Source organism: Sinocyclocheilus rhinocerous, unplaced genomic scaffold, assembly GCF_001515625.1.
Source record: "Sinocyclocheilus rhinocerous isolate Xijiao unplaced genomic scaffold, SAMN03320098_v1.1 scaffold119, whole genome shotgun sequence".
Lineage (NCBI taxonomy): Eukaryota > Metazoa > Chordata > Actinopteri > Cypriniformes > Cyprinidae > Sinocyclocheilus > Sinocyclocheilus rhinocerous.
The window spans coordinates 1,058,484-1,082,758 of record NW_015654491.1 but is presented as its reverse complement, the minus strand read 5'-3'; the positions used below and the strand labels follow the sequence as shown (position 1 = coordinate 1,082,758).

Sequence of the window (24,275 nt, the reverse complement as noted above, 5' to 3'; positions counted from 1 at the left end):
ATAAATTAAAAAAAAAACAAAATCTAACAAATATATATAATTTCTTTAATGCTATTCTATTTAATTCATTGTATAAAATTAATAATCTAACACACACACACACACACACACACACACACACATATATATATATATATATATGATTTATATGATATGTCATTATTTTTTCCAGATACAACTTTTTCTATTATTCAATATGGTCAGAGTGTTATATTTGTGCTTCTCAACAAATATTTGTCTGTAAAGGGCTTTTTACACGTGGTAGGCAGCATGTTTTGTCTGTAATCTGGTGTTTTCCATATACAGTACATAAGAGGAACATGCCAGCACAGTGTTGCTTTCTACTGTTTTAGTTTTAGTTGCTAAATTTTGAATTCTGTGTGACATAAGTGATATCTAATGAAGCAAATAAATTTAACAAAATTCTTTTTTTTTTAATTGCCATGAAACAGAAATTCTTCTATTTTCAAATTGCACGATTTTTATTTTATTGTGAAAAATTCATCCATGTATTTTTTTGACCCTGTAATTTTTTATTAAAATGTCATAATTTGGTCTTCCGGTGAAGCAACAGACTTCTCTCTGGTGACGATTGCCAGACTTCTCAAATCTAATTTTGTCCGCTTAAACCCCACCCCTTTCTTATAATCATCTGCTGAGTCACATTCAGAGCCGGCTCCATCCAATCAAAGGCCTTATTCTTTTCAATGGTCTTTTTCACTCTGATGTACATCATAATATGAAAGAAAATATCTGTCACTACTTCCATTTAATCATGACAATAAAATGTGTCACAGACCTCAGGAAATTTAGAGAATTACACTGTTATTTTTTGACCACAAATATAAATGCTATTTCATGTTTAGGAAGCAGTGCCACTTTAGCTTGCAATTTGCTCTGCCACTGCCACGTTTCTTCCATTAGAAAATGTTGGGAGCTAATGTACTGTGTAAATGGCCATAATAACCTGAAGTGCTTTTTTTCCCTTTTCCTTTCATCAGCATGGAATAAAGTAGTCCTAACTTAAAATTTTGATAAACAATAAAAGTATGTAGTTGCTTTATCACAAAATTATCTTAAACATTTGACAGTATCACTGAATCCATAATTTTCCTGCCTTGATATTCTTTCTACAGGTAGATCTGCATGTGCTTTTCTGTCTCTGCACTCACTACAGCAAGTGAAATTAATCCTCAGATCTCTTAAAGGGTTGTAAAAGTTTATACATATATATACAGTATATATATACTGTATATATGTATGTATATATATATATATATATATATATAGATAGATAGATAGATAGATACAATGAAGGGTAAATGGCAAAACAACTACATTCGCTGTGGCATTAACTGAACAAATTTTAAACTTAGCAAAGTTAAACATTTTTAAATAAATACAGTTTCATCTATTTGTATATTACTTGTGCAAGGATTTTTTGTGTACTTTTCAATATTTGTTTGTCTTTTATAAATAATAAATATAAATATAAGAATTTTGTTAATGAAACACATTTGTGCCGTTTTTTCTTTTTTTTGAAAATGAAAGATTGTTTCACTAGACAAGACCCTTATTGCATTGAAACTGCCATTTGGACCTTCAACCTGTTGGCCACCATTGAAGTCCATTATATGGTGAAAAATCCTGAAATGTTTTCCTCAAAAACCTAAATTTCTTTGCGACTGAAGACAGAATGACATGATCATCTTGGATGACATGGGGGTGAGTAAATTATCAGGAATTTTTTATTCTGGAAGTGAACTAATCCTTTAAGTTTTAGTTCTGAGAACTTATTTGGGACTTGTGGGAAAACTTGTGGCCTGCCACAAGAAGGAGAACTTACTGGTTTTTGCATATTTGTAATCCACCCTCCCTGATCATATCTGTGTGTGACGTGTCTGAATTCAGAAAATTGACTGTAGACATTAACTGCCTGAGGTGTATCACTGTTACGCAGATTCGTCTTTGAAGTGAAGATGATTGACAGTGCTAAGCGTTCACACAAGCACACAAGTGTGTGTGTCTGTGTGTGTGTGTGCATGTGTGTGTAATGTAATACTGGTTTTGACCCCCTATGACATATAGAACATAAGTTTCAAGCGAACTTACTCAAAGCCTGCTGAACACATACACGCACGTACTATGACCTGGAGCAGAGATCATATGTCAAACTACTCAGTGAGATTTCTTAAAGTTTCTGAAGTTTGTTTATAAAGCTTAGTCTGTGAAATAGTACCCGTGCAAGTGTGTGGATCAAGGCTATGAAATTGACAGCTTAGAGAAACTCCTGTGCCAGCGCAGGCAAGCAGATGGCAAACAGACCACTGATGGGCACACACATATGGTCACACACAAAGATATGTCACATGCACACACACATAGAAAAACTACAAATTCATTCTTATATTTACTATATACAGCATATATTTAGATTCAACATTCTAGGAGTACGTAATTATGTCATTTTTAAAATTACATAATTTTTCGATCATCATCAGCAACACAACTAAGTTCTGAATTTTGTCATTCGAGTACCTCAGGTTTTTGCATTTCTGAATGCTCTCGCTTACTGGATCTTTTCACAGACACAAACCCCTCTGAGTTGATCATTATGCACTGAAATAACCAGCTCCACTGAAGTGTAAATTCATTACTTTTTCCTCCTCTATATTGCTTTTTACTAACAATTGTGGAAACTTTTCTCTCTTTACTTTTTTTAGATTTTTCATCAGGATGATCGGGGTGGAAATTTTTGATCAGAATCCCCTTTACATGCCCAGCTGAAGTTGTATATACTGAAGTAATTGGTTAAAAAATATTAGGAATAAATATGGTAATCATTTTAATTTGTTTTGTCTATCGTTCATCCTCATTTAAATTTTTTTTTTTCATATTGTAAACATAGTTTTTCAGGACCTTAGAGCAAAGCCGCCCATATTTGTTCAGTAAAGATAAGTTGCTGCTTGGTGTCCATAGAGAAACAGGCTTTTCGCCTACAGAATGCTAACTGTTAAAGCTAACTAGCTTAACCATGACCCCCCTGGGAGTGCATTTACACTGTCATTAAAATATTTGGGGTCAGTAAGATTTATTTATTTTTTAATAGTTTTGAAATGAATAGTTTGTTCATTTACAGTGTTTTCATTTACAGCTGTGACACTGACAAAACAGCCATTTGCAAGAATTACAGGGTCCAAATTGCGATCGATCTTTTTCTGTTTATGTTGCATAAGTGAACTTGAGCTAAAAAAATGCATGCCATGGGCATGGTGACATTTACACGAGAGAGGATGGATTTAACTCAGCCCTCTGCATCTTTATTGTGATCACTTATGGATGTCTCCATATATGGCAAGAAGGCTCTCACTGTCTTTTATGGAGTCATATATAAATGATATTTAGAAATTTGATCATTTTAATTGTGAGGCCATTAGGTAGTATTATGATCTAGCTTGTTGTTACATTGACATTTACCTTGTGTAACTCACTATGTCCCCTTGTGGTGAAATAAGGCAATGCATTCTATTTGAAACATCAATGTGTGTGTGTGTGTGTGTGTGTGTGCGCGTGCACGCGCGCAGGAGTAAAGTGTGCTAACTAGGTTACCATACAGAGCCAGAGAGTTAATGTCACCTGTCATCTCTCCAGAGAGGAGAGGAAGCAATAGAGTGCGACCTGGATTCATTATAGAGAAAGAAACATATGAAGAAAAAGAGAGAGGGGGGGAGAATATAAGACATCTCACAGGAGATGCAGATTTCATGAATTTATAGATCTATATTTGAAGTGGCTGTCAAGTTTACATGGAATTTTATGGGTTGATTTAAACCAAAAATGATATAAAATCAGGATTTCAACAGGGGTTCGCTTTAGATGTTAAATGACTGTGCCACTACATAAACACCAGATGACCATTCACCTTTGACTGGGTGGGACCTTCACAGTTTAAAAGCATGTCCTAGCAGGTTTTCAGATTACTGCCTGTGGGCTTTAGACAAATGCTGTGATTGGCTGGTGAGATTTAGAGGCACGTCTACAACAAATACTTTACATGCTTTGACAGCATTAGTTCTTTCTTATTTAATGATTTCATGCATTGTACATTATATCTGGGTTTATCATCTGTATGAAAGGTGGACATTTTTAAAATGTGTTTAAATATGTATATTAATGTTTTATTCTTTAGTGAGAGGACCAAAGTGCAATATTTCAAATAGGCCTTTATTTTTTGTTATTAATTTAAAAAAGAGGCTGTTGTACATGTGAATAACAATGTATTGCTTTTGACTGCCTAAAGCAACACACATTTCTTCCCTTTGTGTATATATATTTTTTTGTTTTGTTCTTTATTTAGAATTTATGTCTATGCATTGTTTCGTTTTTTACTTTGCTTCAGTTTCTCTGTCAAACCACAAGAGGGCAGTAGAGCACCACTGTAAGTACAAGGATCAGCCTCATATGTGAATATTGCAGAATGCAGGACAGCTTATGGAATTGACTTGCATGCATATACTGTATGTGTTGTGCATCATATAAGCAGTAAAATTTCTATGTATCTGTTTATTGTTCTCAGTGTTCAGATGTGAATTTAAAGCTGCTCTTTGTGAAAATTTGAAAGGAATCAAATAATATCCTGGAGGGCCGCTGCCCTGCAGAGTTTTGCTCCAACCCTGATCAAACACAAGCTAATCACGGTCTTATGGATCACTAAAAAAATCACATGTAGGTGAGTTTGATCAGGGTTGGATTTGGATTTGAGGAACCCTGGAATGGATTTGAGGAACCCTGCTTGATTGTGTCTAAATGTGGACTGAGGGCAGGATCGCAACTCAAATTCACAGCAGCCAGGACAGAATTTTATAGGAGGGCCATCTTTTCTCTGGGTCCAGTAAATATGCAATGCCATAAAGGGCACAAATGTTTCGCAAATGCCAACCAGACGACACACGGTCCAGGATAACGTTCCCGGATATCCACCTCGACAATGGCCCTAAGCCAGGGTTCAAAATGAACATTTTGGCAAGTAAATTTGGCTTTGGCAAGTTACTGGCCATTGCCTGGTGAGTTTTTATTTCTTCTTTAAATTGCATGGTCTATGTTCATAGCGACTGTCCTCAGCTGTGACATCGAAGGCAGCAGAGAGGGAAAAACAGTCCCATTAATGTTCACAAAAAATACATTGTGATTTACACTACCATTCAAAAGTGTTTCTTATTCATTTCTTTTTAAAAGAAATTAATACTTTTATACATACATATATGTATTTATACATACATATACATATATCAAGGATACATTAAATTAATCAAAAGTGACAGTACATTTACATTGTTACAAAAGATTTTTGGAACTTTCTGTTCATCAAAGAATCCTGAAAAAATCACAGTGTCCACAAAAATATTAAGCAGCACAACTGTTTTAAATACTGATAGTAAGAAATGTTTATTGAGCACCAAATCATCATATTAGAATGATTTCTGAAGGATCATGTGACACTGAAGACTGGAGTAATGACTGCTGAAAATTCATCTTTGCCATCACAGAAATAAATGACATTTTAAAATATATTCAAATAGAAAACAGTTATTTTAAATTGTAATAATATATCACGCAATATTACAGTTTTAATGTTTTTTTATTTTCATCCTTGGTGAACACAAGTGATTTCTTTCAAAAACATTGAAAAAATCTTACCAACCCCAACATGGAATGGTAGTGTATGTTGTATGTATATAATCAGAATACACATGTTTGAATGGCCATCGATAGAGAAAGTTGCTAACCTTGACCTCTTGATTTCAACACAACATGCACCTTGTTCCTCTTCATAATCTGGCAGTTTTGTACTAAAGAATGTTTCGAGTTCATGGTCCTTACTGTATGTCTGCACTCTGATTTATCAGCACTTCCACACATATATTGACATACTGTTTTCAATATTGTGTGGAAATTGTTTTTTTAGACAGCTATTGTTTTGTTTGTCTGGTCTGACAGTATCTGGTTTGATGGGTTCAGCTACCTGATCTGACTGGTCCGGCTGTTTTGACTATTGTCTCAGGTCAGTTTGAATTGACGGCTGGACTGGTCACTGTTGGTGGAGATGGAGGGTGTTTCTGCGTGTGCATGACTGGAGAAGTCACTGTGTTCAACAACTCCGCACACATGCATCTTGAGTAATTCCTCAAGGTGTGATGGGGTGGAAATGGTCTCTTTGGTGATACGGGTGAGCTGGGAATGTGCACGCTGTCCCGAGGGAGGAAGGAAACCGTGACTATGTGAGCACAAGCTCTCCCCTAGTGTGCGAATGAATTATGAATCAGCTTTTCAGGAATCGTTTGGACTCTGATCTGCTGTGATCAGCTCTTATGGTCTAGTAGTGCTGGCATCTTTACAACCAATCATTTGGTAATTCTCATAGTTTTGATGAATGGTTGGGTTTTTAAGAGTAGGGGTTGCTGGGTTTGTGTGTGTGTTTTTTACCGTACTTCTTTTGTTTTTATACAGTGTTCCCAGACAGGGGTAGTATATGTGTTTGGCTGTTTGCCCAGTCTGATGGATGGGTAAATGGACCCTTTTCGGCTGTGTTTGTGGCAGTAATAGTGGATGCAGAGCAAAGGGAACTGGGCCAGGGTAAGAGTGAGCCAAAACAGACCAGACTAATCGGGACTAATCTGGAAATGTAGGGTAGTATTATAGGAAAAGAGTTTGTTTCTACACCAAGCTTTTTCATCTGATGCCTTTTTTCAAAAATATGCATAGATCCAAATTAGTACAAATAACAAAATTAAGATGATGGTCACAAAAATAGTATAAATGAAATACTATTTTTCCAATAAATACCACTTTTAATCAATAGAAAGTTTTATATAATTTTTATATTTTAATCAAAGTGTATGTAATATAATTTATATGCATGTGCTATTTGAATAATAATAATAATACATCTCCCTAATGGTGTTTATTAAATAGAATGTATTTTATATTTATGTATTTTATTTAGATTTATATTATTGTGTTTGGCTGTGTTTGTGTGTATGGCTGCTGTGGGGAAGTGGCTGATGCTTGATAATGGCTCATGGCTTTTATTTAGATTTATATTATTTGTGAGGAGACCATCATCATCTTTTTGTGAAATATCTAGTTGTTTCTATTAAATAATAAATACCAATAAATGCTAATTGTATTTATTAAATGGAAAGTGATTTATATGCAGACCATAATTTTTCTTTGTATAAATTGTAGTAAAGACGTAGTAAATAACACATTAATTTTACTTAAAAAAAAAAAAAAATTTCTGAACAATTCATACAAGTTAAATATGACTCATGAGCTGCAGCATGTGAAGACCAGTATTAGGTATAAGTGATTAAAGGGTTAGTATACCCCAAAACAAAAACTCATCATTTATTCACCATCCTGAGGTTCTTCTGTGGAACACAAAAAGGAGAAGTTAGGTAGAGTGTTCATGCTACTCTATTTCATATATTTTTTAAATATAATATTGTACATTGTGCTTGCTTATTTGTTATTCAGAAGAGCAATGTGACCATTCTGCCTAACATTGCCCTTTGTTGTTCTATGGAAGAAAGAAAGTGACTCAGGTTTGAAAAGACCTGAAGGTCTTACTTGAAGGTGAGTAAATTATGACAATTGCTATTTTGAATGAACTTTCCCTTTAAGAAATTGCTACATGTGTAGCATTTTCTAGTTAAACACTGTGTCATCCACTGAAATGGAATGGAATGGATTGTCATTTGTATTTTTCATTCTCTCATTTTTGTCACACAAATACAACATTAAGTACAGGCTGTTTTTGTACAGGCAGTGACTGAGGCAGTCTTGGAGTTGCAGAGGACCCTGCTGCACTCAGGTGGCTGATTGCTGATATGCAGGAGAAACCAACATGGCTGCCATCACTCCATACTCAGAATGTCAATGACATCAGAAAGAAGCCGAGAGCTGTTGCGTGTGTGAACCATGATCATTTTTCACTCATATTCATTCATCTCTCATGTTTCCCTATGGGAAACACACTGGGCTTTATGATTTTGTTTTTTATTGTTTTTTTTGTCCTTAAACATAAATTCACCCCAAATCCCCCAAAATATCATCTAAATATAATTATACATTACCAATACATAAAATATTGTGTTCATATCTAAGTTTATATGCCCTAAAATATGCATAAATATACCACCTCCTCTATTTAGAGTGGGTCAGCTCTTAACATAATGGGATTGGAGTAGTAGTGGTACCCTCCCTCACATCAAATTATGTGTGTGTGTGTGTGTGTGAGAGCGAGAGATCGCACATGCATGAGCTAAATTGTGCGACACCCCTCCCCTACAACCACCATGCACACACACACACACACACACACACACGGTGCTGGTGGGGGGCAACACATATGCGCATATATTCACATTCATACACACACACACGGAGCTGGTGGGGGGGGCAACACATATGCGCATATATTCACACTCACACACACACTGATGCTGGTTGTCGCGGCGACACGTACACATTCAGGTAGGACCGTTTGAGTATGGCTGAGGAGAGAACGTGGTTTCCGTAGTAACCACCCCAGCTGCCCTCCTCCACCCCTCTCTCTCTTTCTTTCTCTCCTTCAGTCGTTCACTTGTGCCTGGTGATGATGGTGTCACTATCCATCTCTCTTTCTCTCTCCCACCCTCTTTCTTTCTTTCTCTGTATCTTCTTCTCTCTGGATATGGTTCCTTGAGCAGCCAATGACAAAAGCTGGAGGAGAGCAAACGGAGTAGTTGATTTTTTTTTTCATTTTTCTTTTCTGGACGGAATCCCTCTCTTCCACTCTTTTTGGTGGAATTTTTTGGAATCTTTTAAGGAATTGGAATTCTTGTTACATATTCTGGACGTTTGTCTCAGTGTGTTTGTGTGTGTGTGTGTGTGTGTGCGTGTGGTTGCTGTGGGGACGTGGCTGATGCTGGATAATGGCTCATGCGGCGTCTCAGATTAAGAAGAATAAAGATGTGGATGTTAATGCATTGGAGGATGAAAAGGAAAGGAGGAGGAAGAGCAAGAAACAATCAAAGGATCAAAAGAAAAAGGTACATGGGAATACACACGCACACATACATGTTATTAGAGGGAGAGTGATCGGGTTTGTGGGATGGCAACATCTCGCCTGTTACTGCTCGTGAGTTCAGTGTGTGTGTGTTAAATCTGTGCTGCAATGCCAAGGTTACACTTCACATTTACCGCTCGGCATCCTTCTCACATAATCACACACATATGTCCCATAAATAACCAGCCATGACGTGTGTGTCTCTTGTTCTGCATTCAGGTTAAAAATGAGAGCGTCACACTGCTGCATGTTCTTGTGAAACGTGTGTGTGCGCGCGCAGACACTCGTGTATTATACATTACATACTGATTTATTGATGTTTGTTCTGTAGAGAGTGATGGAATGAAGCATGCAGATGTTAGCTGTGCTAACTGTCTATAATTTCTTATCATAAAGACACAACACACACATACACACAGCCTATATTCACCACACCCAGACAGATCTTCTTCAGCGGTACCTCTGCGGTTCCTATTTGTTCTTATGTTGCTGCTGTGTGATATTTTAAACCAGAATGTGTTGTGTGATGTGGTTTAAGACATGAAGGATCCCTGTTTAAGCAATGGCTGGCTGGCTGCCTCCTGTCTCTCATAACATGTGTCTTACTTGTGATCAACACACCGAGCTATGATCACATCTGTTGACCTTTGCTGTTTTACGATGTATGTGTGAGAGAGTGACAGAGAGAGTGAGTTTCACCCTCTGCTAATGTACTGTAATTTGTCATGCCAATAAAACATATAGAAACACTTAAAAAACAAGGTTTGAGAGAGAAAGCAGGCATAATATTAATAAATGTTTTATTTTATTAAAACTATTTTATTTTGTATTATTGTTAGACAAATTTATAAATTTTATTTTAAAGAAGTACTGGTATTTTTGTTAATAAGCATTCATTGTACTGTTTTATTTGATCATTTTCATTATAGTTACTGGCACATCGTTTTATCTATTTCTTTTTTCATTTCTTTCAGTTTTATTTTATTATATATTTAATTTTGTTATTGTATTAATTTAAATTTTATTCAGGGTTCTTTTATTTATTTTTTTATCAATATCTTTCTATTGATACTTTGGCAAAATATTCATACCAATCAAATGCTTTGAAACCAAAATGATGAGAGAAAGATAGTTTTATGGATATGTATGGATTACAATACATAATGGCCTGGGAAAAAGGAATTATAACTTATTTTCTTGAAATGAGAACATAAGAGGAGATAGTGTGATGAAATGAAAATATGAGAGAAAACAGAGGACAGGGTTCCTTTTTACTTATGAATGGCAACCAGAGAGACATCATAAAGATGGAGGTTAATCAGTGCCGCTTTCTTGTATGGAGGAGATAATTGCATTGGCATTGCGGGACAGAGACACACATGTGCTTAAACACACACACACACACACACACACACACATGCACCGGTACATCACATGCATTTAAAAGGAGAGCAAATAGGAAGTCTTGTTTGCCAAAGAGAGAGAGAGCTGTTTTATATGTGGCCTGTGGGGATCTGGGTTGGTCATTTAGTCGGGGATTCCCATCAGAGTATCTCAGTATTCTACTATGAAAATATTCCATAGTAATACCATGCCTTTTTGGACATGTACTGTATTGAGGTAATACCCAAAATTGGGAACCAAATTGAATAGTAGAAGAACTGACCATTGAAATCCCCACTGATCAAGTTTTAACTTTAATATTCAGGAATACGTGTCACCCTTGATGTCAATGGATGCGGCCCTGGTTAATACCATGGTATGTGAATATGGTATCATTTAGTATATATCAAAATGGTTCACTTTTCTTCCTCATACAATGGGTCTCTTTGTTTATTTCAGAGTTTGGCTCTTCTGAATTCTCTCAGATTATTTTGCTCTATAATGTCATGGTTTTAAAGCTGTGTCACACAATGTAGATTACTGCATCCCGGGTTATACTGAGGGTCGCTGTGGGAACAGGGAATCTGTTGTGTTTTGGGAGTCGGGCCATCTGAGTGTCACTGTCCTGATCTCACATCAGTCTCTGGGGTGTTTAGTCTGTTACACTAAAGAGAAAGACAGAAAGGAAGTCAGGAAAATTAAATAATCACTGAAGTCTGAAGCTGTGTCATTGTGATCTTAGAAGTTCATCCTCCTCTTTCACGGCTGGTATAATATCTGCATCTTATATTACACAAATGGACTGAGCAAAGAAGAAAGTAAGAGAACAGAGAGAGGTAGAGGCAGAGAGACCAGCTGATTGCCATTGGCAGAGGTCATATGAAGGTTAGCTGGTTTCACTCTTGTGCTCCAGGACAGTGTATCCTGGTACAGAACTCAGTCATGGAGAAGTGAAGCTACTGGATCCTCAAGGACATTTGAATTAACTTGCTGACCATTTGTTGATATTCACAGTTGCCTTTGAACAGATGAGAAAAATCCAGTTTTAAGAGACGATGTATCCCATTTAGATATTAGGGAACAATGGATAACAGATGCCATAGATAAGGACAATGTAGTTTTTTCTGTCTGGTTTTGTGCGTTTCAACCTTTTATATAAGCAGAACAATTTCAGCTCACAGTTATAAAAATATAATTAATATTTATTCATGCTTTGTGAAAGATTAATAAAGATATGGTTTGCTATTTCCTTTATAATGCATTATAGTATAGTCTCATATATAATACTATTTTAACATTGTGAATACAGTCACAGTTAAAGCCAAAACACACAGTGAAGCAAAAATTTGCTTTCAAAATTATTTAACATTTTAAATATGTTTCATGCAATAATGCTAACGCACAAACCAAATTTGATATTATTGCTGTTTCGTTTTTTCTTCTTTCTAAAGATGGCTGCAAATCATGAAATTTATCACAATTATTTTATTCCTTAAATACGCAAAGTATTATACTATTGTAAATATATCATAAATGTGTGAAAACTATAGTAAAATAATGTAAAATATAGTTAATTTTCTTTTTTTTTAAATGTACATTTAGTGAAGGTTTATTAAAACAATTGTCTATGTGCATATTTTATTTACAGCTGTTAACTGTTTTCATGGATTTTCTGGGTAGTGAATAGTAAAAATAATATAGTTAATTTTAATTTTGGTTTATGTTTTGTTTAAGATGATCAAAACAAAGATTGTCAAAACAGTTTCTTCCTCTTTGTTCCTCTGACTTTGGACAAAAGTGTTTGCTAAGTGTCTTTAAATGTAAAATAATTATTTTTTTTATAATTTACATATCTGTTAACTGGATTTTCTCTTAGCTGGAACAGACTGGGCTTTCTAATGGTGCATAACTATAATTTTACAGTTGTGCACTGGGCAGTGAGAGTTCAGAGAGTTAAATGCTTTTTTCGGGGGGTTGTCCCATGGTGAGCACTTGTGCACTGGTGAGCCCCTATAGCAGAATTTACAGCCACACAATGTGATGAATGAGCTTCGCTCCACACCATTAATGAGGGAAGCCATGTAATAGTGAGTCTCTCTCTATTGCTCACACGCACAAACATGAAGGAGTGGTGTGGGGGAGGGGAAGGGGTGATAGAGAGAATGAGAGAGAGACTCACACATCGAGGGGGAGATGAAGAAGGTGATTTTGTTGGAGAGGTGGAGAAGAGCCCATTATCCATCTGTTCAGATGCTTTGTTCTATATGTATGTGATCATGTGATCATCAGTTATGAGATTGATCATCTCAGTCTTTCTCTCTTGCTTTGTAACCATATTTGCTTGCCTGTAAAAGCATGTTTGTCTTGTAGTATTCAGCCGTTTCAGGAAGTTCTGCATCTGTCGCAGTTGTGGGATTGTTTTTCATTCATTCAAAGCAGAAACACATCAGCAGATGACTGCTTTGGTGATTGTAATTGAGTAATAGATGATTTCAGGGCATTTGTCTATTATTCAGTGATATATGAGTAGCAGATGTTTAAGGTGTCCAGAACAGGTGTAAACAAGTACATTTATGGAAATAATTGTGTGTGTGTGTGCAATATATTAAATAATACATTTTTATATATGGGAAACTAGTTCTTATATTTTTCAGTATACTGCAATGTGTGCATGGACCACGTGTGGCTATCTATTGATGCATATAAAAATACATATAGCAATATTTATACAAAAACTGCACATTTTTACATGTAATAGCTCTATTGAAACACTCAATTATTTCATTCATTTTATTTTTGTAAGGGTTATATTTGGGGGATAAAAGTAAACCAAAATCCATGTCTCACTGGGGTTTTATGAAAATTATAGCTTTTTTATTTATTTTTTAAAACTGTAGAGAAATATCTTTTGTATTATTTGATATTTCCTTGAGTGTGTTTGTGTTGGTGATGCATATAAAAATACATATAGCAATATTTATACAAAAACTGCACATTTTTACATGTAATAGCTCTATTGAAACACTCAATTATTTCATTCATTTTATTTTTGTAAGGGTTATATTTGGGGGATAAAAGTAAACCAAAATCCATGTCTCACTGGGGTTTTATGAAAATGATAGCTTATTTATTTATTTTTTAAAACTGTAGAGAAATATCTTTTGTATTATTTGACATTTCCTTGAGTGTGTTTGTGTTGGTTTACGAGCTGTATCGGTTGTCTGTTAAAGGTTGATACATGCTTGAGGCTCCATATAGAGCTTCAGTTCCCTGCTGAGAACACTGTGTGTCAGAGGACAGATCACACACTCATGCACACCCAAACCTCACTTACAGCCATATTTCCACAAGTGTAAAATAAGAATGAGAGTTAGAACAAAATGGCACAGTGTTGATGTTGAATTATTGAATTATCAGTTTATACACTGTTATTTATTTATTTAAAGAAATACTTAATACTTTTATTAAACAAAGACACATTGATCAAAAGTGACAGTAAAGACTTTTACATTGTTACAGAAGATTTTTATTTCATATAAATGTTGTTCAATTGAACTTTCAGTTCATCAAAGAATCCTGAAAAAAATGTATCACATATTCCACAAAAATATTAAGCAGCACAACTGCTTCAACACTGATCATAATAAGAGCTTGTTGGGCCCCATATTTTAAAAATGATTTCTGAGGGATCATGTGACACTGAAGACTGGAGTGATGATGCTGAAAATTCAGCTTTGCCAACACAACATTACATTTTAACATAAATTAAAGTCAAAAACTTAAATATTTAATAATATTTCACAATATTGTAAATATTTTTGATCAAATTAATGGTAGCCTTTTGAATGCTATTGTGATATTTAAACTGTGCTGAAAATGATTAAAATTATGTACATATAAGACAAGACTTAAGTCATATCAAGTTGTTTGGTAACTTTACAATAAGGTTCATTATTTAACATTAGTCAACTTCTTAGTTAACATGAACTAAGCATGAACAATACTTCTACAGCATTTATTAATCTTAGTTCATGTTAATTTCAACATTTACTAATGCATTATTAAAATCAAAAGTTGTGCTTGTTAACATTAGTTAATGCTCTGTGAACATGAACTAACAGTGAACAACTGTATTTTCATTAACATTAACAAAGATGAATAAATAGTGTAATAAATGTATTGTTCATTGTTTGTTCATGTTAGTTAATACATTAACTAATGGAACCTTATTGTAAAGTGTTACCAGCTGTTTTGTTACATATGTGTTTTTTTCTCATGGGGGCTGCCATGTTGAAATCACATGACAAGACAAATACTGTCTTTGTACTGTACATGAGTGATGATTCAACCTATCATTGAAGTCAATGATGGAAATGAACAGATTCACTGTAATGAAAGAGGCTTTTCCAGTGCTAGTCAATAGATGTTTGGGACTTTCAAAATGATGCAGAATGGATCATAATAGTGTTTTCTATTGAAAAAGTCTTTTGTAACTGTATTCAACATTTTAAGAGGCTGATGTGATCATTCTTTCTTTCTTGCTTTCTTTCTTTCTTTCTCAGTGACCTATTATTCAGGAAATTCCCACATTCAATTCTGAAATAATATACAACTACTATTAATTGTTATGTCAATTTCAATATAGATCACATTAAGGGTATATGACATGAAGGTGTGTGTCTGTGCAAGTGGGTGTTTTCTTGAAAGATGTGTATTCGTGAGAGTCATCAGAAATGAGGTCGCCCTTCTCACAGTATTATTGCTTCTGTGTGTTTCTCCCTGTGTGTGTATGTGTGTGTGTCTTTGAATAGACCATTACACAACTTGTTTGCCAATGAGTTCACTGCTAACCTTGGAAATATGTTCTTCAATATGTTTGTCTGTAGGGGTGAAGTACCTTTGTATGTACACACTATTAACACTACATATTGTTTATAATCTGCCTAATTTTATTTAGTATACCGTTCAAAAGTTTGGGGTCAGTAAGACTTTTTTAGTTTGATAAAAGTCTCTTATGCTCACCAAGGCTGCATTGATTTGATCAAAAATACAATAAAACATTTTTACTGTAATTTTTTTTTTTTTTAAATATCACAATTTAAAATGATTGTTTTTTTTATTTTAATATGTTTTAAAATATATACGTGATCCTAATATGATGACTTGGTGCTCAATTATATTATCCATGTTGAAAACAGTTGTGCTGCTTATATTTGCTATAAGCCATAATAATTTTTTTTTTTTAGAATAGAAAGTTCAAAAGAACAACATTTACTTGAAAAAAAAAAAAAATCCTACTGACCCCAACCATTTGAATTTTAGTGTTTATGTGTAAATGATTGACCTGGCCATAGCAACTTTTAGCACAAATTGGTTATATTTTATCAGTCTTATTGGTTTGTAATATAGCTCTGTTATAATTCAGGAATCCGTTTATGATCAAATAATGACAAAGTGTTTCTATATATTTATCTCGCGCTTTCTGTTCATTTTATTATGTTTGTTCTTTCTGCACTGTAATTCTTTTTAGATCACATTTGCATCTGTCCTGTAAATGCCAGTCAAAGGCACTCTGTCTGATAATGGTCTATTACCCAGCAGCTCTCTATTGATCTTGTTCAGAGTGTTGTTGTATCTCTGGTACATTCTCAGGGTAGCAGCCAGACTGTCTGCCCTTATAAAACTCCTTTACTGTAAACTCAACAGAGATGTGTGCATTTGTGTGTATATTGTTGTGCTCTCATCTGTAACGTTAGTTTATCAGTGTCCGTGGAGGCATGAAGAGAAGCACACAACAAAGATAATCCGTTGCAGGAACTTTACTTAGTAAAGCATAACTTTACAACAGCGGGGTTTATGCTCTTGCCCAGTGCTGATGGGTTTGACTACAACCATCTGCACCGGAGCCTGCGAGCATACTGACGCTAAACATAAACAACCAGTGAACTAGTCCCCGTGTAATGACGTAACAGCATCTAATTGGACAATACAGAACTCATTATTAGTATATATAAAATAACTGTAACTCAGCTTATATTTAGTTATTAACTAACACTATAACAATATCTTTGAAAGGCTACAATATAACGTCTAAGTTTTATGGGGTGCTGGCAGGTCCTCATAGCTTAAAGTTGTGTGGTATTACTTGGAATGACAATATAGTATAATAGGTTCTGGTTATGAATATAAATAATTAATATTATATTATATTATATTATATTAATAATCTGCATCATCTCTTGCAGTAACTTTAATTTGTTCTTCAATTCTTTAACCCAAAGGAAAAACATGCAAGTTGTGTAGATTTATATTTTACAGGTCAACCGTTAGCTTAAGGATTAAAGAGTATGACTGATGCAATATCTTGACTCGTGGTCTGCAAACAGCATGTGTGTACATTTGAGATATTTTAAGGTGTGTATAATGTGTGTGTTTTTGGAGGGTGTTTGAGGGCACAGGGGGGAGTTATACAGGCAGATGGCCTTTCCCTCCTCCCTCATCTGCTACAGTCTGAGTGCCAGATAATATCTCTCACACACTTTTAAATGGAAGAGCATGTGACAGTCATTCATCGAGCATGTGCACTGATTTGATCCTGCATTCTGCATTAGAATATGTTAGAAACCGATCATGTGGTTACTTACCTTTAAGTACAGGGCATGAGACAATCTATAAACTATATCTCATGGCTTTCAGGGATTTTTGCTATAGCGTTTGGCTTAATCTTGGCACACAAACTCTGACTCTGTCTAAGCTTTTGTACTGGTTTTATCATTTTTTAATGTATTTTTTTATGATTTATGTACGTATATATCTATGCAACATCTAAAAATAATTTTAAATGTTTTTGAAAGAAGTCTCTTATGCTTACCAAGACTGCATTTATGTGATCAAAAAAGACAGTAAAAACAGTAATGTTGTGAAATATTATACAATTATACAAATATTATACAATTTAAAATAACTTTTTCTATTTTAATTAGATTCAGCAGCTAATATGCTGATTTAGTGCTCCAGAAACTTTTCTTATTAATATCATGTTCAAAATGATTGTGCTGAATATTTTTGTGCAAACCATATTATTTATAAAAAATTTTGATGAATAGAAAGTTATTTAAAATATTTAAATATTTTGTAACAAATTTTTTTTCAGTTTCAATTATCAATTTAATGCATACTTGCTGAATAAAATATGAATTTCTTTAAAAAAAAAAATTCTGATCCCAAAAATTGCAAAAAGCTAAAAGATTATTAAACAATGCAAAAAAACGTAAAAAGTGACCAGCTACAGTATAGCTATACATACAGTATAAATGATCCACCACCTAATCATTTCTTATGTTTGTTTGTATATGCAGTACTCCCTCTGGAACTGGCTTTTATTTAAAATCAATATTACAGTAAGCATTAAATCATGTCTATTGAATGCTGTACAGTTTTCCTGGACTTTTTTGACCCTTTGGACACTGTTTGTTGGTATTCTCTCTCTGCAGACTTGTATCATACAGGACACTGACTAATTCTCAAATTATTAAACACACCCACATTACATTACAGCCATGCGCTTGTCATTATTTAGTTCCTTTATTACCTTCCTTAATCCAGATTTACAGTACTTCATTGTATGATACCTTAAGATACTTGTAAGCCTTTTACCTCCTTGTGTTGTGTCCTTGCTGTTCACTCAGACTCTCTATTTTCTCTCTGACCTAATAACGGGGTTGGGATTATTCTTCACACCTGACTTTAAATCCAGGCATCCAGCTAATATCAGTCCCACAGCTGGATGAAGATGGTGCTGAAAATGGCAATCTGTATGACTTGTTAAGAAGATCTATTATGTATCATCTGTATACCATTAAACCAATTATAATTAATTCCAGATGAAGTATGAAAGAAGTATCTACAAAAAAATTATAGACATGATAGTATGTTATTATTTATTATGTGGCAGTTGCATGTTCCCAGATATGGTTGTGTTATGAATATCCATTGAGTTTAGAAAATATAGGCTATTGTAAACAATCTTCTAAACAAAATTACAACATGTACGATTTAAACATGTGCATGTGTACAATATTGCATCCAACATCTGCAGACGGTCTGCACCTGGGTGCTGAGGCCACACACACATTTCAGAAAATGAGTTTAAACTTTTTTTTTCTCACTGTGTGTGTCAGATGTGGTTTTATGGAGGATGGTTGGGCTCTATAAAGATAAAGGCCTTGTAGAAGCATGATTCTGGGTCGCACGCTGCTGTTCTGCCCCCAGAGACCCACAGACACACACACTCGCAAGTTCATGCATGCCGGCACACATTAACTGCTGCCCCTCAGAGAGAACATGAGAGAGAGAGAGTTTAAAGTGCTTCCAGCTGCCTGAACTCACATGAACTATTCACAACATCTTTGATCTCCTCTTTAATTGACTGATCTGTTGATTGGCTGATTGTAGACCTGGTATATCATTTCATTAATAATAATAATAATAATAATAATAATGTTATATTTCATTAATAATAACAACAACAATTATTAATGTGATTTATTATTGTTGTTATTGTTATTTAAATATTATTCATAATAATAATAATAATTATAATTATTATTAAAAAGATACTAAATATTAATATTAAATATTAATTAATTATTAGTAGTAGTAGTTGTAGTATTCTTATAAATTGACTAAGTGGTTGGTGGTGGTTATAATAATAATAATAATAATAATATTATTATTATTATTATTATTATTATTATTATACATTTACATAATTTGTGCATAGGCAGGCTTAAAGTCAACCTGAACTGTCATTTGCAACCCATTTTATTTCTGTAATATGACATTATTGTAATAATAAAAAAAAAATGTAGGGGCGGACTTGATTTTATCTGTTGTTCTTAAGTTTGATTAAAAATAACAAATATTTTTTTAAATAACTTGCGCTGCTTAAACATTCACAAAATAACCAGTACCAGTAAAGTAAATAGGGTCAGTTTTGTTTTCATGTTTACTTTAGCATTTTGCCATGTCATATGTAACAAAAAAGGAGAGTGTATGGATGTTTTTGTTCATCTGTTTCTATGAGGTAGACAGTAGTATTGAATCTCTCCACTAGGGTCCAGTGTGAGTCTGGATATCAGTCATATTCTGATGAGGTCATCATTGCTGGTTTTTCTTTGCAGTCACTCTGTGTTTGTAGTGCTTTTCACCTCGTTTCCTGTGTCCATCATAGACCTTTTCCTGCCATGACTCTGCGTTATATGTTAAAAGACTGTCGCCAACGGGCATTCAATTTCACATTTTCAGCAAACACAGTGAACACACACAATCACAACATCATCACAAATAACAAACATACATCCAGATACAGTAGGCCTACTGACAACCTGTCAAATCCAAACTAAGTGAAAATGCTAACTTAAATACTATTCATTGCTACATCCAGAATCTGTGTTGGTATTTTGTCATGTAGGAGTGAAGCTCATTTGTCCTTCTAGAAATTCTGCCCTATTTCTGAAAGCCTGGAAATCCTTCAGTGCCCATGGGTTTAAAGCAGGTGTAGCCCTTGTGAATACCTCTGTGTGTCTGACTGTATTTGAGAGAGAGAGAATGATGGTTCTCATACACTCTCCGTAAGTGGCTGATGAGGTGGAGGTCATTGAGGGAAACCATCACCACGGTTACCGAACATCTTGAGCTCCTTCAGATCACATTCTCTCTCCCCTCCTCCTCTGTTGCCATAGCAATGACACCATCCCAGAACGAGGAGACCTGTGATGCACCCCAAAGCATCATGGGATGCCTCTCTGCATAATCAGTGTGTGTGTATGTGTGAATGCCTATATGAAGTGCATGTCTATATTTCTACATATATGTTTTAGAGAGAGAGTAACCGAAACCAGAATGAAACTGGAACAACAGCATACATAAATAATTTTTAAAATGTTGCAGATGTGATGTGTATCATGAAATATGTCTAAACAACAGTATTTTAGGGGTTTAAAGAAGAAGCTATTTGGTGAATCATTCAAAGCTTTTCAAAAACATGTCCAGATCATTTCACACACAAAATCTAAAGATCAAGAAATTAGTTTTGCATAACATGATATATGTTTTTATTACTGTTTAGATTTTTAGTTTTCAGATTATTAATCTAATTTTCATTACTGTATTGCAAAAACGTACAAAATATACAGCATTGTTCAGAAGTTTGGGGACTGTAAGATTTTTTTTCATCCGCCATTACATTACATTACTGTACAGTACAGTGTCACATAATCCTTCATAAATCATTCTCATATGCTGATTTGGTGATCAAGAAACTTTGTTTTATTATTATCAATGTCTGTGCTGTCACTTTTGATCAATTTAATGCATTCATGCTGAATAAAATAATTATTTTTTTAATCATATCGACCCTCTAAATTTTTTGATATTTTAGATATTTTTTAATTAAATAAATATCATTTAATTTAATATTCAATTATTAATCACTATTATTTATATTGTAAATTATCCACACATGGTAGTATTTGTTGTACATTTAATTTATGCTGATTTTAAATAAACCATTTTCATTGTACAACTTTTAAATTATCTTTGAGAATGTTCTTTGTGAGATTGACCTGTGTTAGTAAAAAGTTTGTTAGTATCTGTTGAAATCATGTTTTTAATGTTTATTCATTTAAAGTCTCTTGATGTGAGCTTTACAATTTATACAGTTAAACCCAGTAATGTTAAAGAGCAAGAGTAAGATCATTTTATAAATCATTTGTTGTAAAATGAATGGCAGTTAGCTCTCCATATGTTCACACAGTATGTGTCTGTCTGACACACAGCTCTAGGCCACTCCCCCTTTCCATAAACACATGGGCACAACACTGACGATACACACAACGGAAAAAAAACAAACGCCCAACGATATATTCAGCAGAACAGTATATTCAAACAGACACTAAGCACAGTATTTAAACAACACAGCCTGTGTCACTTTATAACGGGTGACACGCTTCATCCCATTGTCAGAGCTACAGCTGGGGTGTGTTTTTACATGATGGTGCGGTGGCCTTAATACTGGGGGAAATGCTCCTAATCCTTTTTTGAGCGGCACCATGAACCCTGCATTAAACCTAATAAACCAACCCCCAGCAGTCCTAAACACACACACACACACACACACACTCACACACACACTCACACACACTCACACACACACTCTTTTTATCCAAAAAGGGAGCAGATTAGCACCATGCACATGAGGGTTTGCAGGGAGGGGGAGACTGCGGAACGGAGGGAAAGGGAGTCCTATTAGCAAATGCATTGGATTCAGCTGCTATATTTGGACCCCCTTAGCACCTCATATCACTATTCAAAAGACCCCCACCCTCTGTGTTCAGTGTGTATGACAGAAAGAGAGAGAAAATCAGAGAGCAAATCTCATAAAAACATGGCAGCGGTGTAAATGATGCACATTTTTAAATGAACATTGGAGCTGTTTCCCACTGGATACATAGAAAGAGAGAGGGAGCATTGTATAAAGAAAGAGAGCGATCGTTTTGGCAGAAGTTATAAACAGAACTGTGAACAGAGAAAGAAAACTGAAAAGTCGATTTAGTTTGACACAGAAGGAGAGGTCAAGTTGTAAAAGAGAATAGATGAACAGAGAAGGTTGGATTCAAAGTGACTTTGTGTTTACTGTAGTACTGGGGATCATCGTATCCTTGTATCCGTACTCGTGGTAACGTGTCTTTGAGCATCCTGCTGCCTGGGCATTTTTTCACACATCACATGACTGAATGGCACCTTGCTGGCCGCAGAGCTAGAGAAGTAAGTGATCGGGTTTCTGTGGGACTGCAGGAAAAATGGCGGTGGAAGAGGCTGCTGACTGTTTTTCACCCGTAAGTACTCTACAAACATGACTGGGAATGGCTGGGAAGTGTGTGCTGTTTTAAATAGGCGTTTTAGGAATGATTGGGAAATGCTTGGGTTCATTGTATGAGACTCTGAAAAGCTCTTGCTCTTCATCTGCTTCAACCCCAGTCAGATTTTGTCCTTCAAACCTTTTATTAACATATTTATTGAATACATGATATATTTGACTGCTGGTAATTTTAAACTCCTCTGCGGTCTAAATGGCGCAAAGTCTGATCTATTGGTCTTGCTGGGCTCAGATTTTTAGATTTTGTTTGCAGAATCCTACAGAGGTAAATGTCCTCACAGATATCGGAGAGTAACTTACTGCTTATGTGAAGAGCGGCTCTGTTGCCAAGGTTGTATCACATGCAAAGTTAGATCTGCTTCATGTGTGTTGGTGTTATTACCACCATTTTGACATTCATACTGGTCAGGCACTCCAACTCTACCTTTGCTCTAGTGCTTTTTTACTGACCTTGGTGTGTGTGTGTGTGTGTGTGTGTGCGTGCATGCATGATAACACAAGCACACAGTGTCCTGGTGCTTGAAGGTTCTTTGCCATGTTCACTACTGTTCTAGACCACTTTATCTAATTTACCTAACAATGCTCTGTACCTTCATGACTGTATGAATCTACCTCTTTAAGCTATTGTGACTATGGGGCTTCAATTTTATTGTGATGCTGAGGCTGGAGAGACGTTGCAGTCTTGGATCTGTGCTTATAGAGTTTAATTTTGCAATAATGTTTAATTTTCAAATTTAAAGGGAAAGTGATAGATTATGGCAAAAAATTTAACCCTTTAATAGCACTATCTCTTGAAGAGCACTTCCTCTTTAAGAATTGCTGTGCTCATGCAATGACAGTGTTTTGTGTGTTTAGTTTCTTTTCTTTTTTAAAACAAGGTAGTATAGATCAGTTATCAGCCATAACATGAAAATAATTATGGACTTGGTATCAGCCAAAATTTCAACATTGGTGCATCTGTACTCTTTTAAGCCTATAGAATATGATAAATAATTTGACTTACTTTAAATTAGGAAGAGTGGATATGAATCGGTTCCAGTAGGTCTTAGGGATGTTATGTTATAAAAATGGGTGAAGTGAGAATCAAAACAGACATGCTGAAAAGGAGTGGAGGAGGCATTTTAAAACTAAACACCAAGCAGCTTCACTTTTTCTGTCCCATGCCGCCCATTATGTCTGACTCAGACAGTCTGAACTGACCAACTCCTCTGCAAAAACCAACCAGAAACAGTTCATTCTGACTGTAAATCGCAACATGTTGTTTTACATTATTTTCAAGACTGTAGCTGCATGTAGTGGTGCTGATGTTGTCTGTTCAGATTGAAGACAGGAATGTGTGTGTGTGTGTGTGTGTGTGGTTGCCCTGTCTGCAGCCAGGGTAGCTTTGTTTTTTTGCCGATCATGCAGGATTTGAGCTCACTGCTTATCTAGGACCTGAAGAGACACTGAGACAAAGAGGCAGAGACCAGGGTATTATTGGGTCAGCTGTTTAAATACTCTTATTCTTTTATGAACAACAGCTGTACAGACATTAACATTTTGTTTTCAGATATAGTGTCATATCATTTTTATCAACTATGACCTTTTCTCTTCCCTTTCCTCACGTCGTTCTTTCAGTCCAGTATCGCTGATGTTTTAATAACAGCTGTACCCTAGAGAATGTGTTATGTAACTCCACTGGGTGTGTGTTTGTGTGTCTGTAACTGTGTGTGTGTGGTAGCACAGAGTGTTTCCACTATACTGTGCGTACTGTACATGCAGTGTTCACAGAATTTCCCACACTGAAATATGGATGCTTACTATTTTAAAACAGAGAGGGTTTTCAAATCTCCATGTTTGAGATGA

The 24,275-nt window shown here is 35.1% G+C and overlaps 1 protein-coding gene across 1 annotated transcript in view; it reads left to right on the top strand.

Moving 5' to 3' along the window:
* Window positions 1-8,539: 8,539 nt before the first annotated feature.
* Window positions 8,540-24,275, top strand: part of LOC107717054 (ankyrin-3-like) — a 102,134-nt gene continuing 86,398 nt past the window's right edge. Inside the window, exon 1 of the mRNA XM_016523696.1 lies at window positions 8,540-9,092. Coding sequence (XP_016379182.1) covers window positions 8,976-9,092 — 117 coding nt within the window. The 5' untranslated portion in view covers window positions 8,540-8,975. The remainder of the gene's footprint in view (window positions 9,093-24,275) is intronic.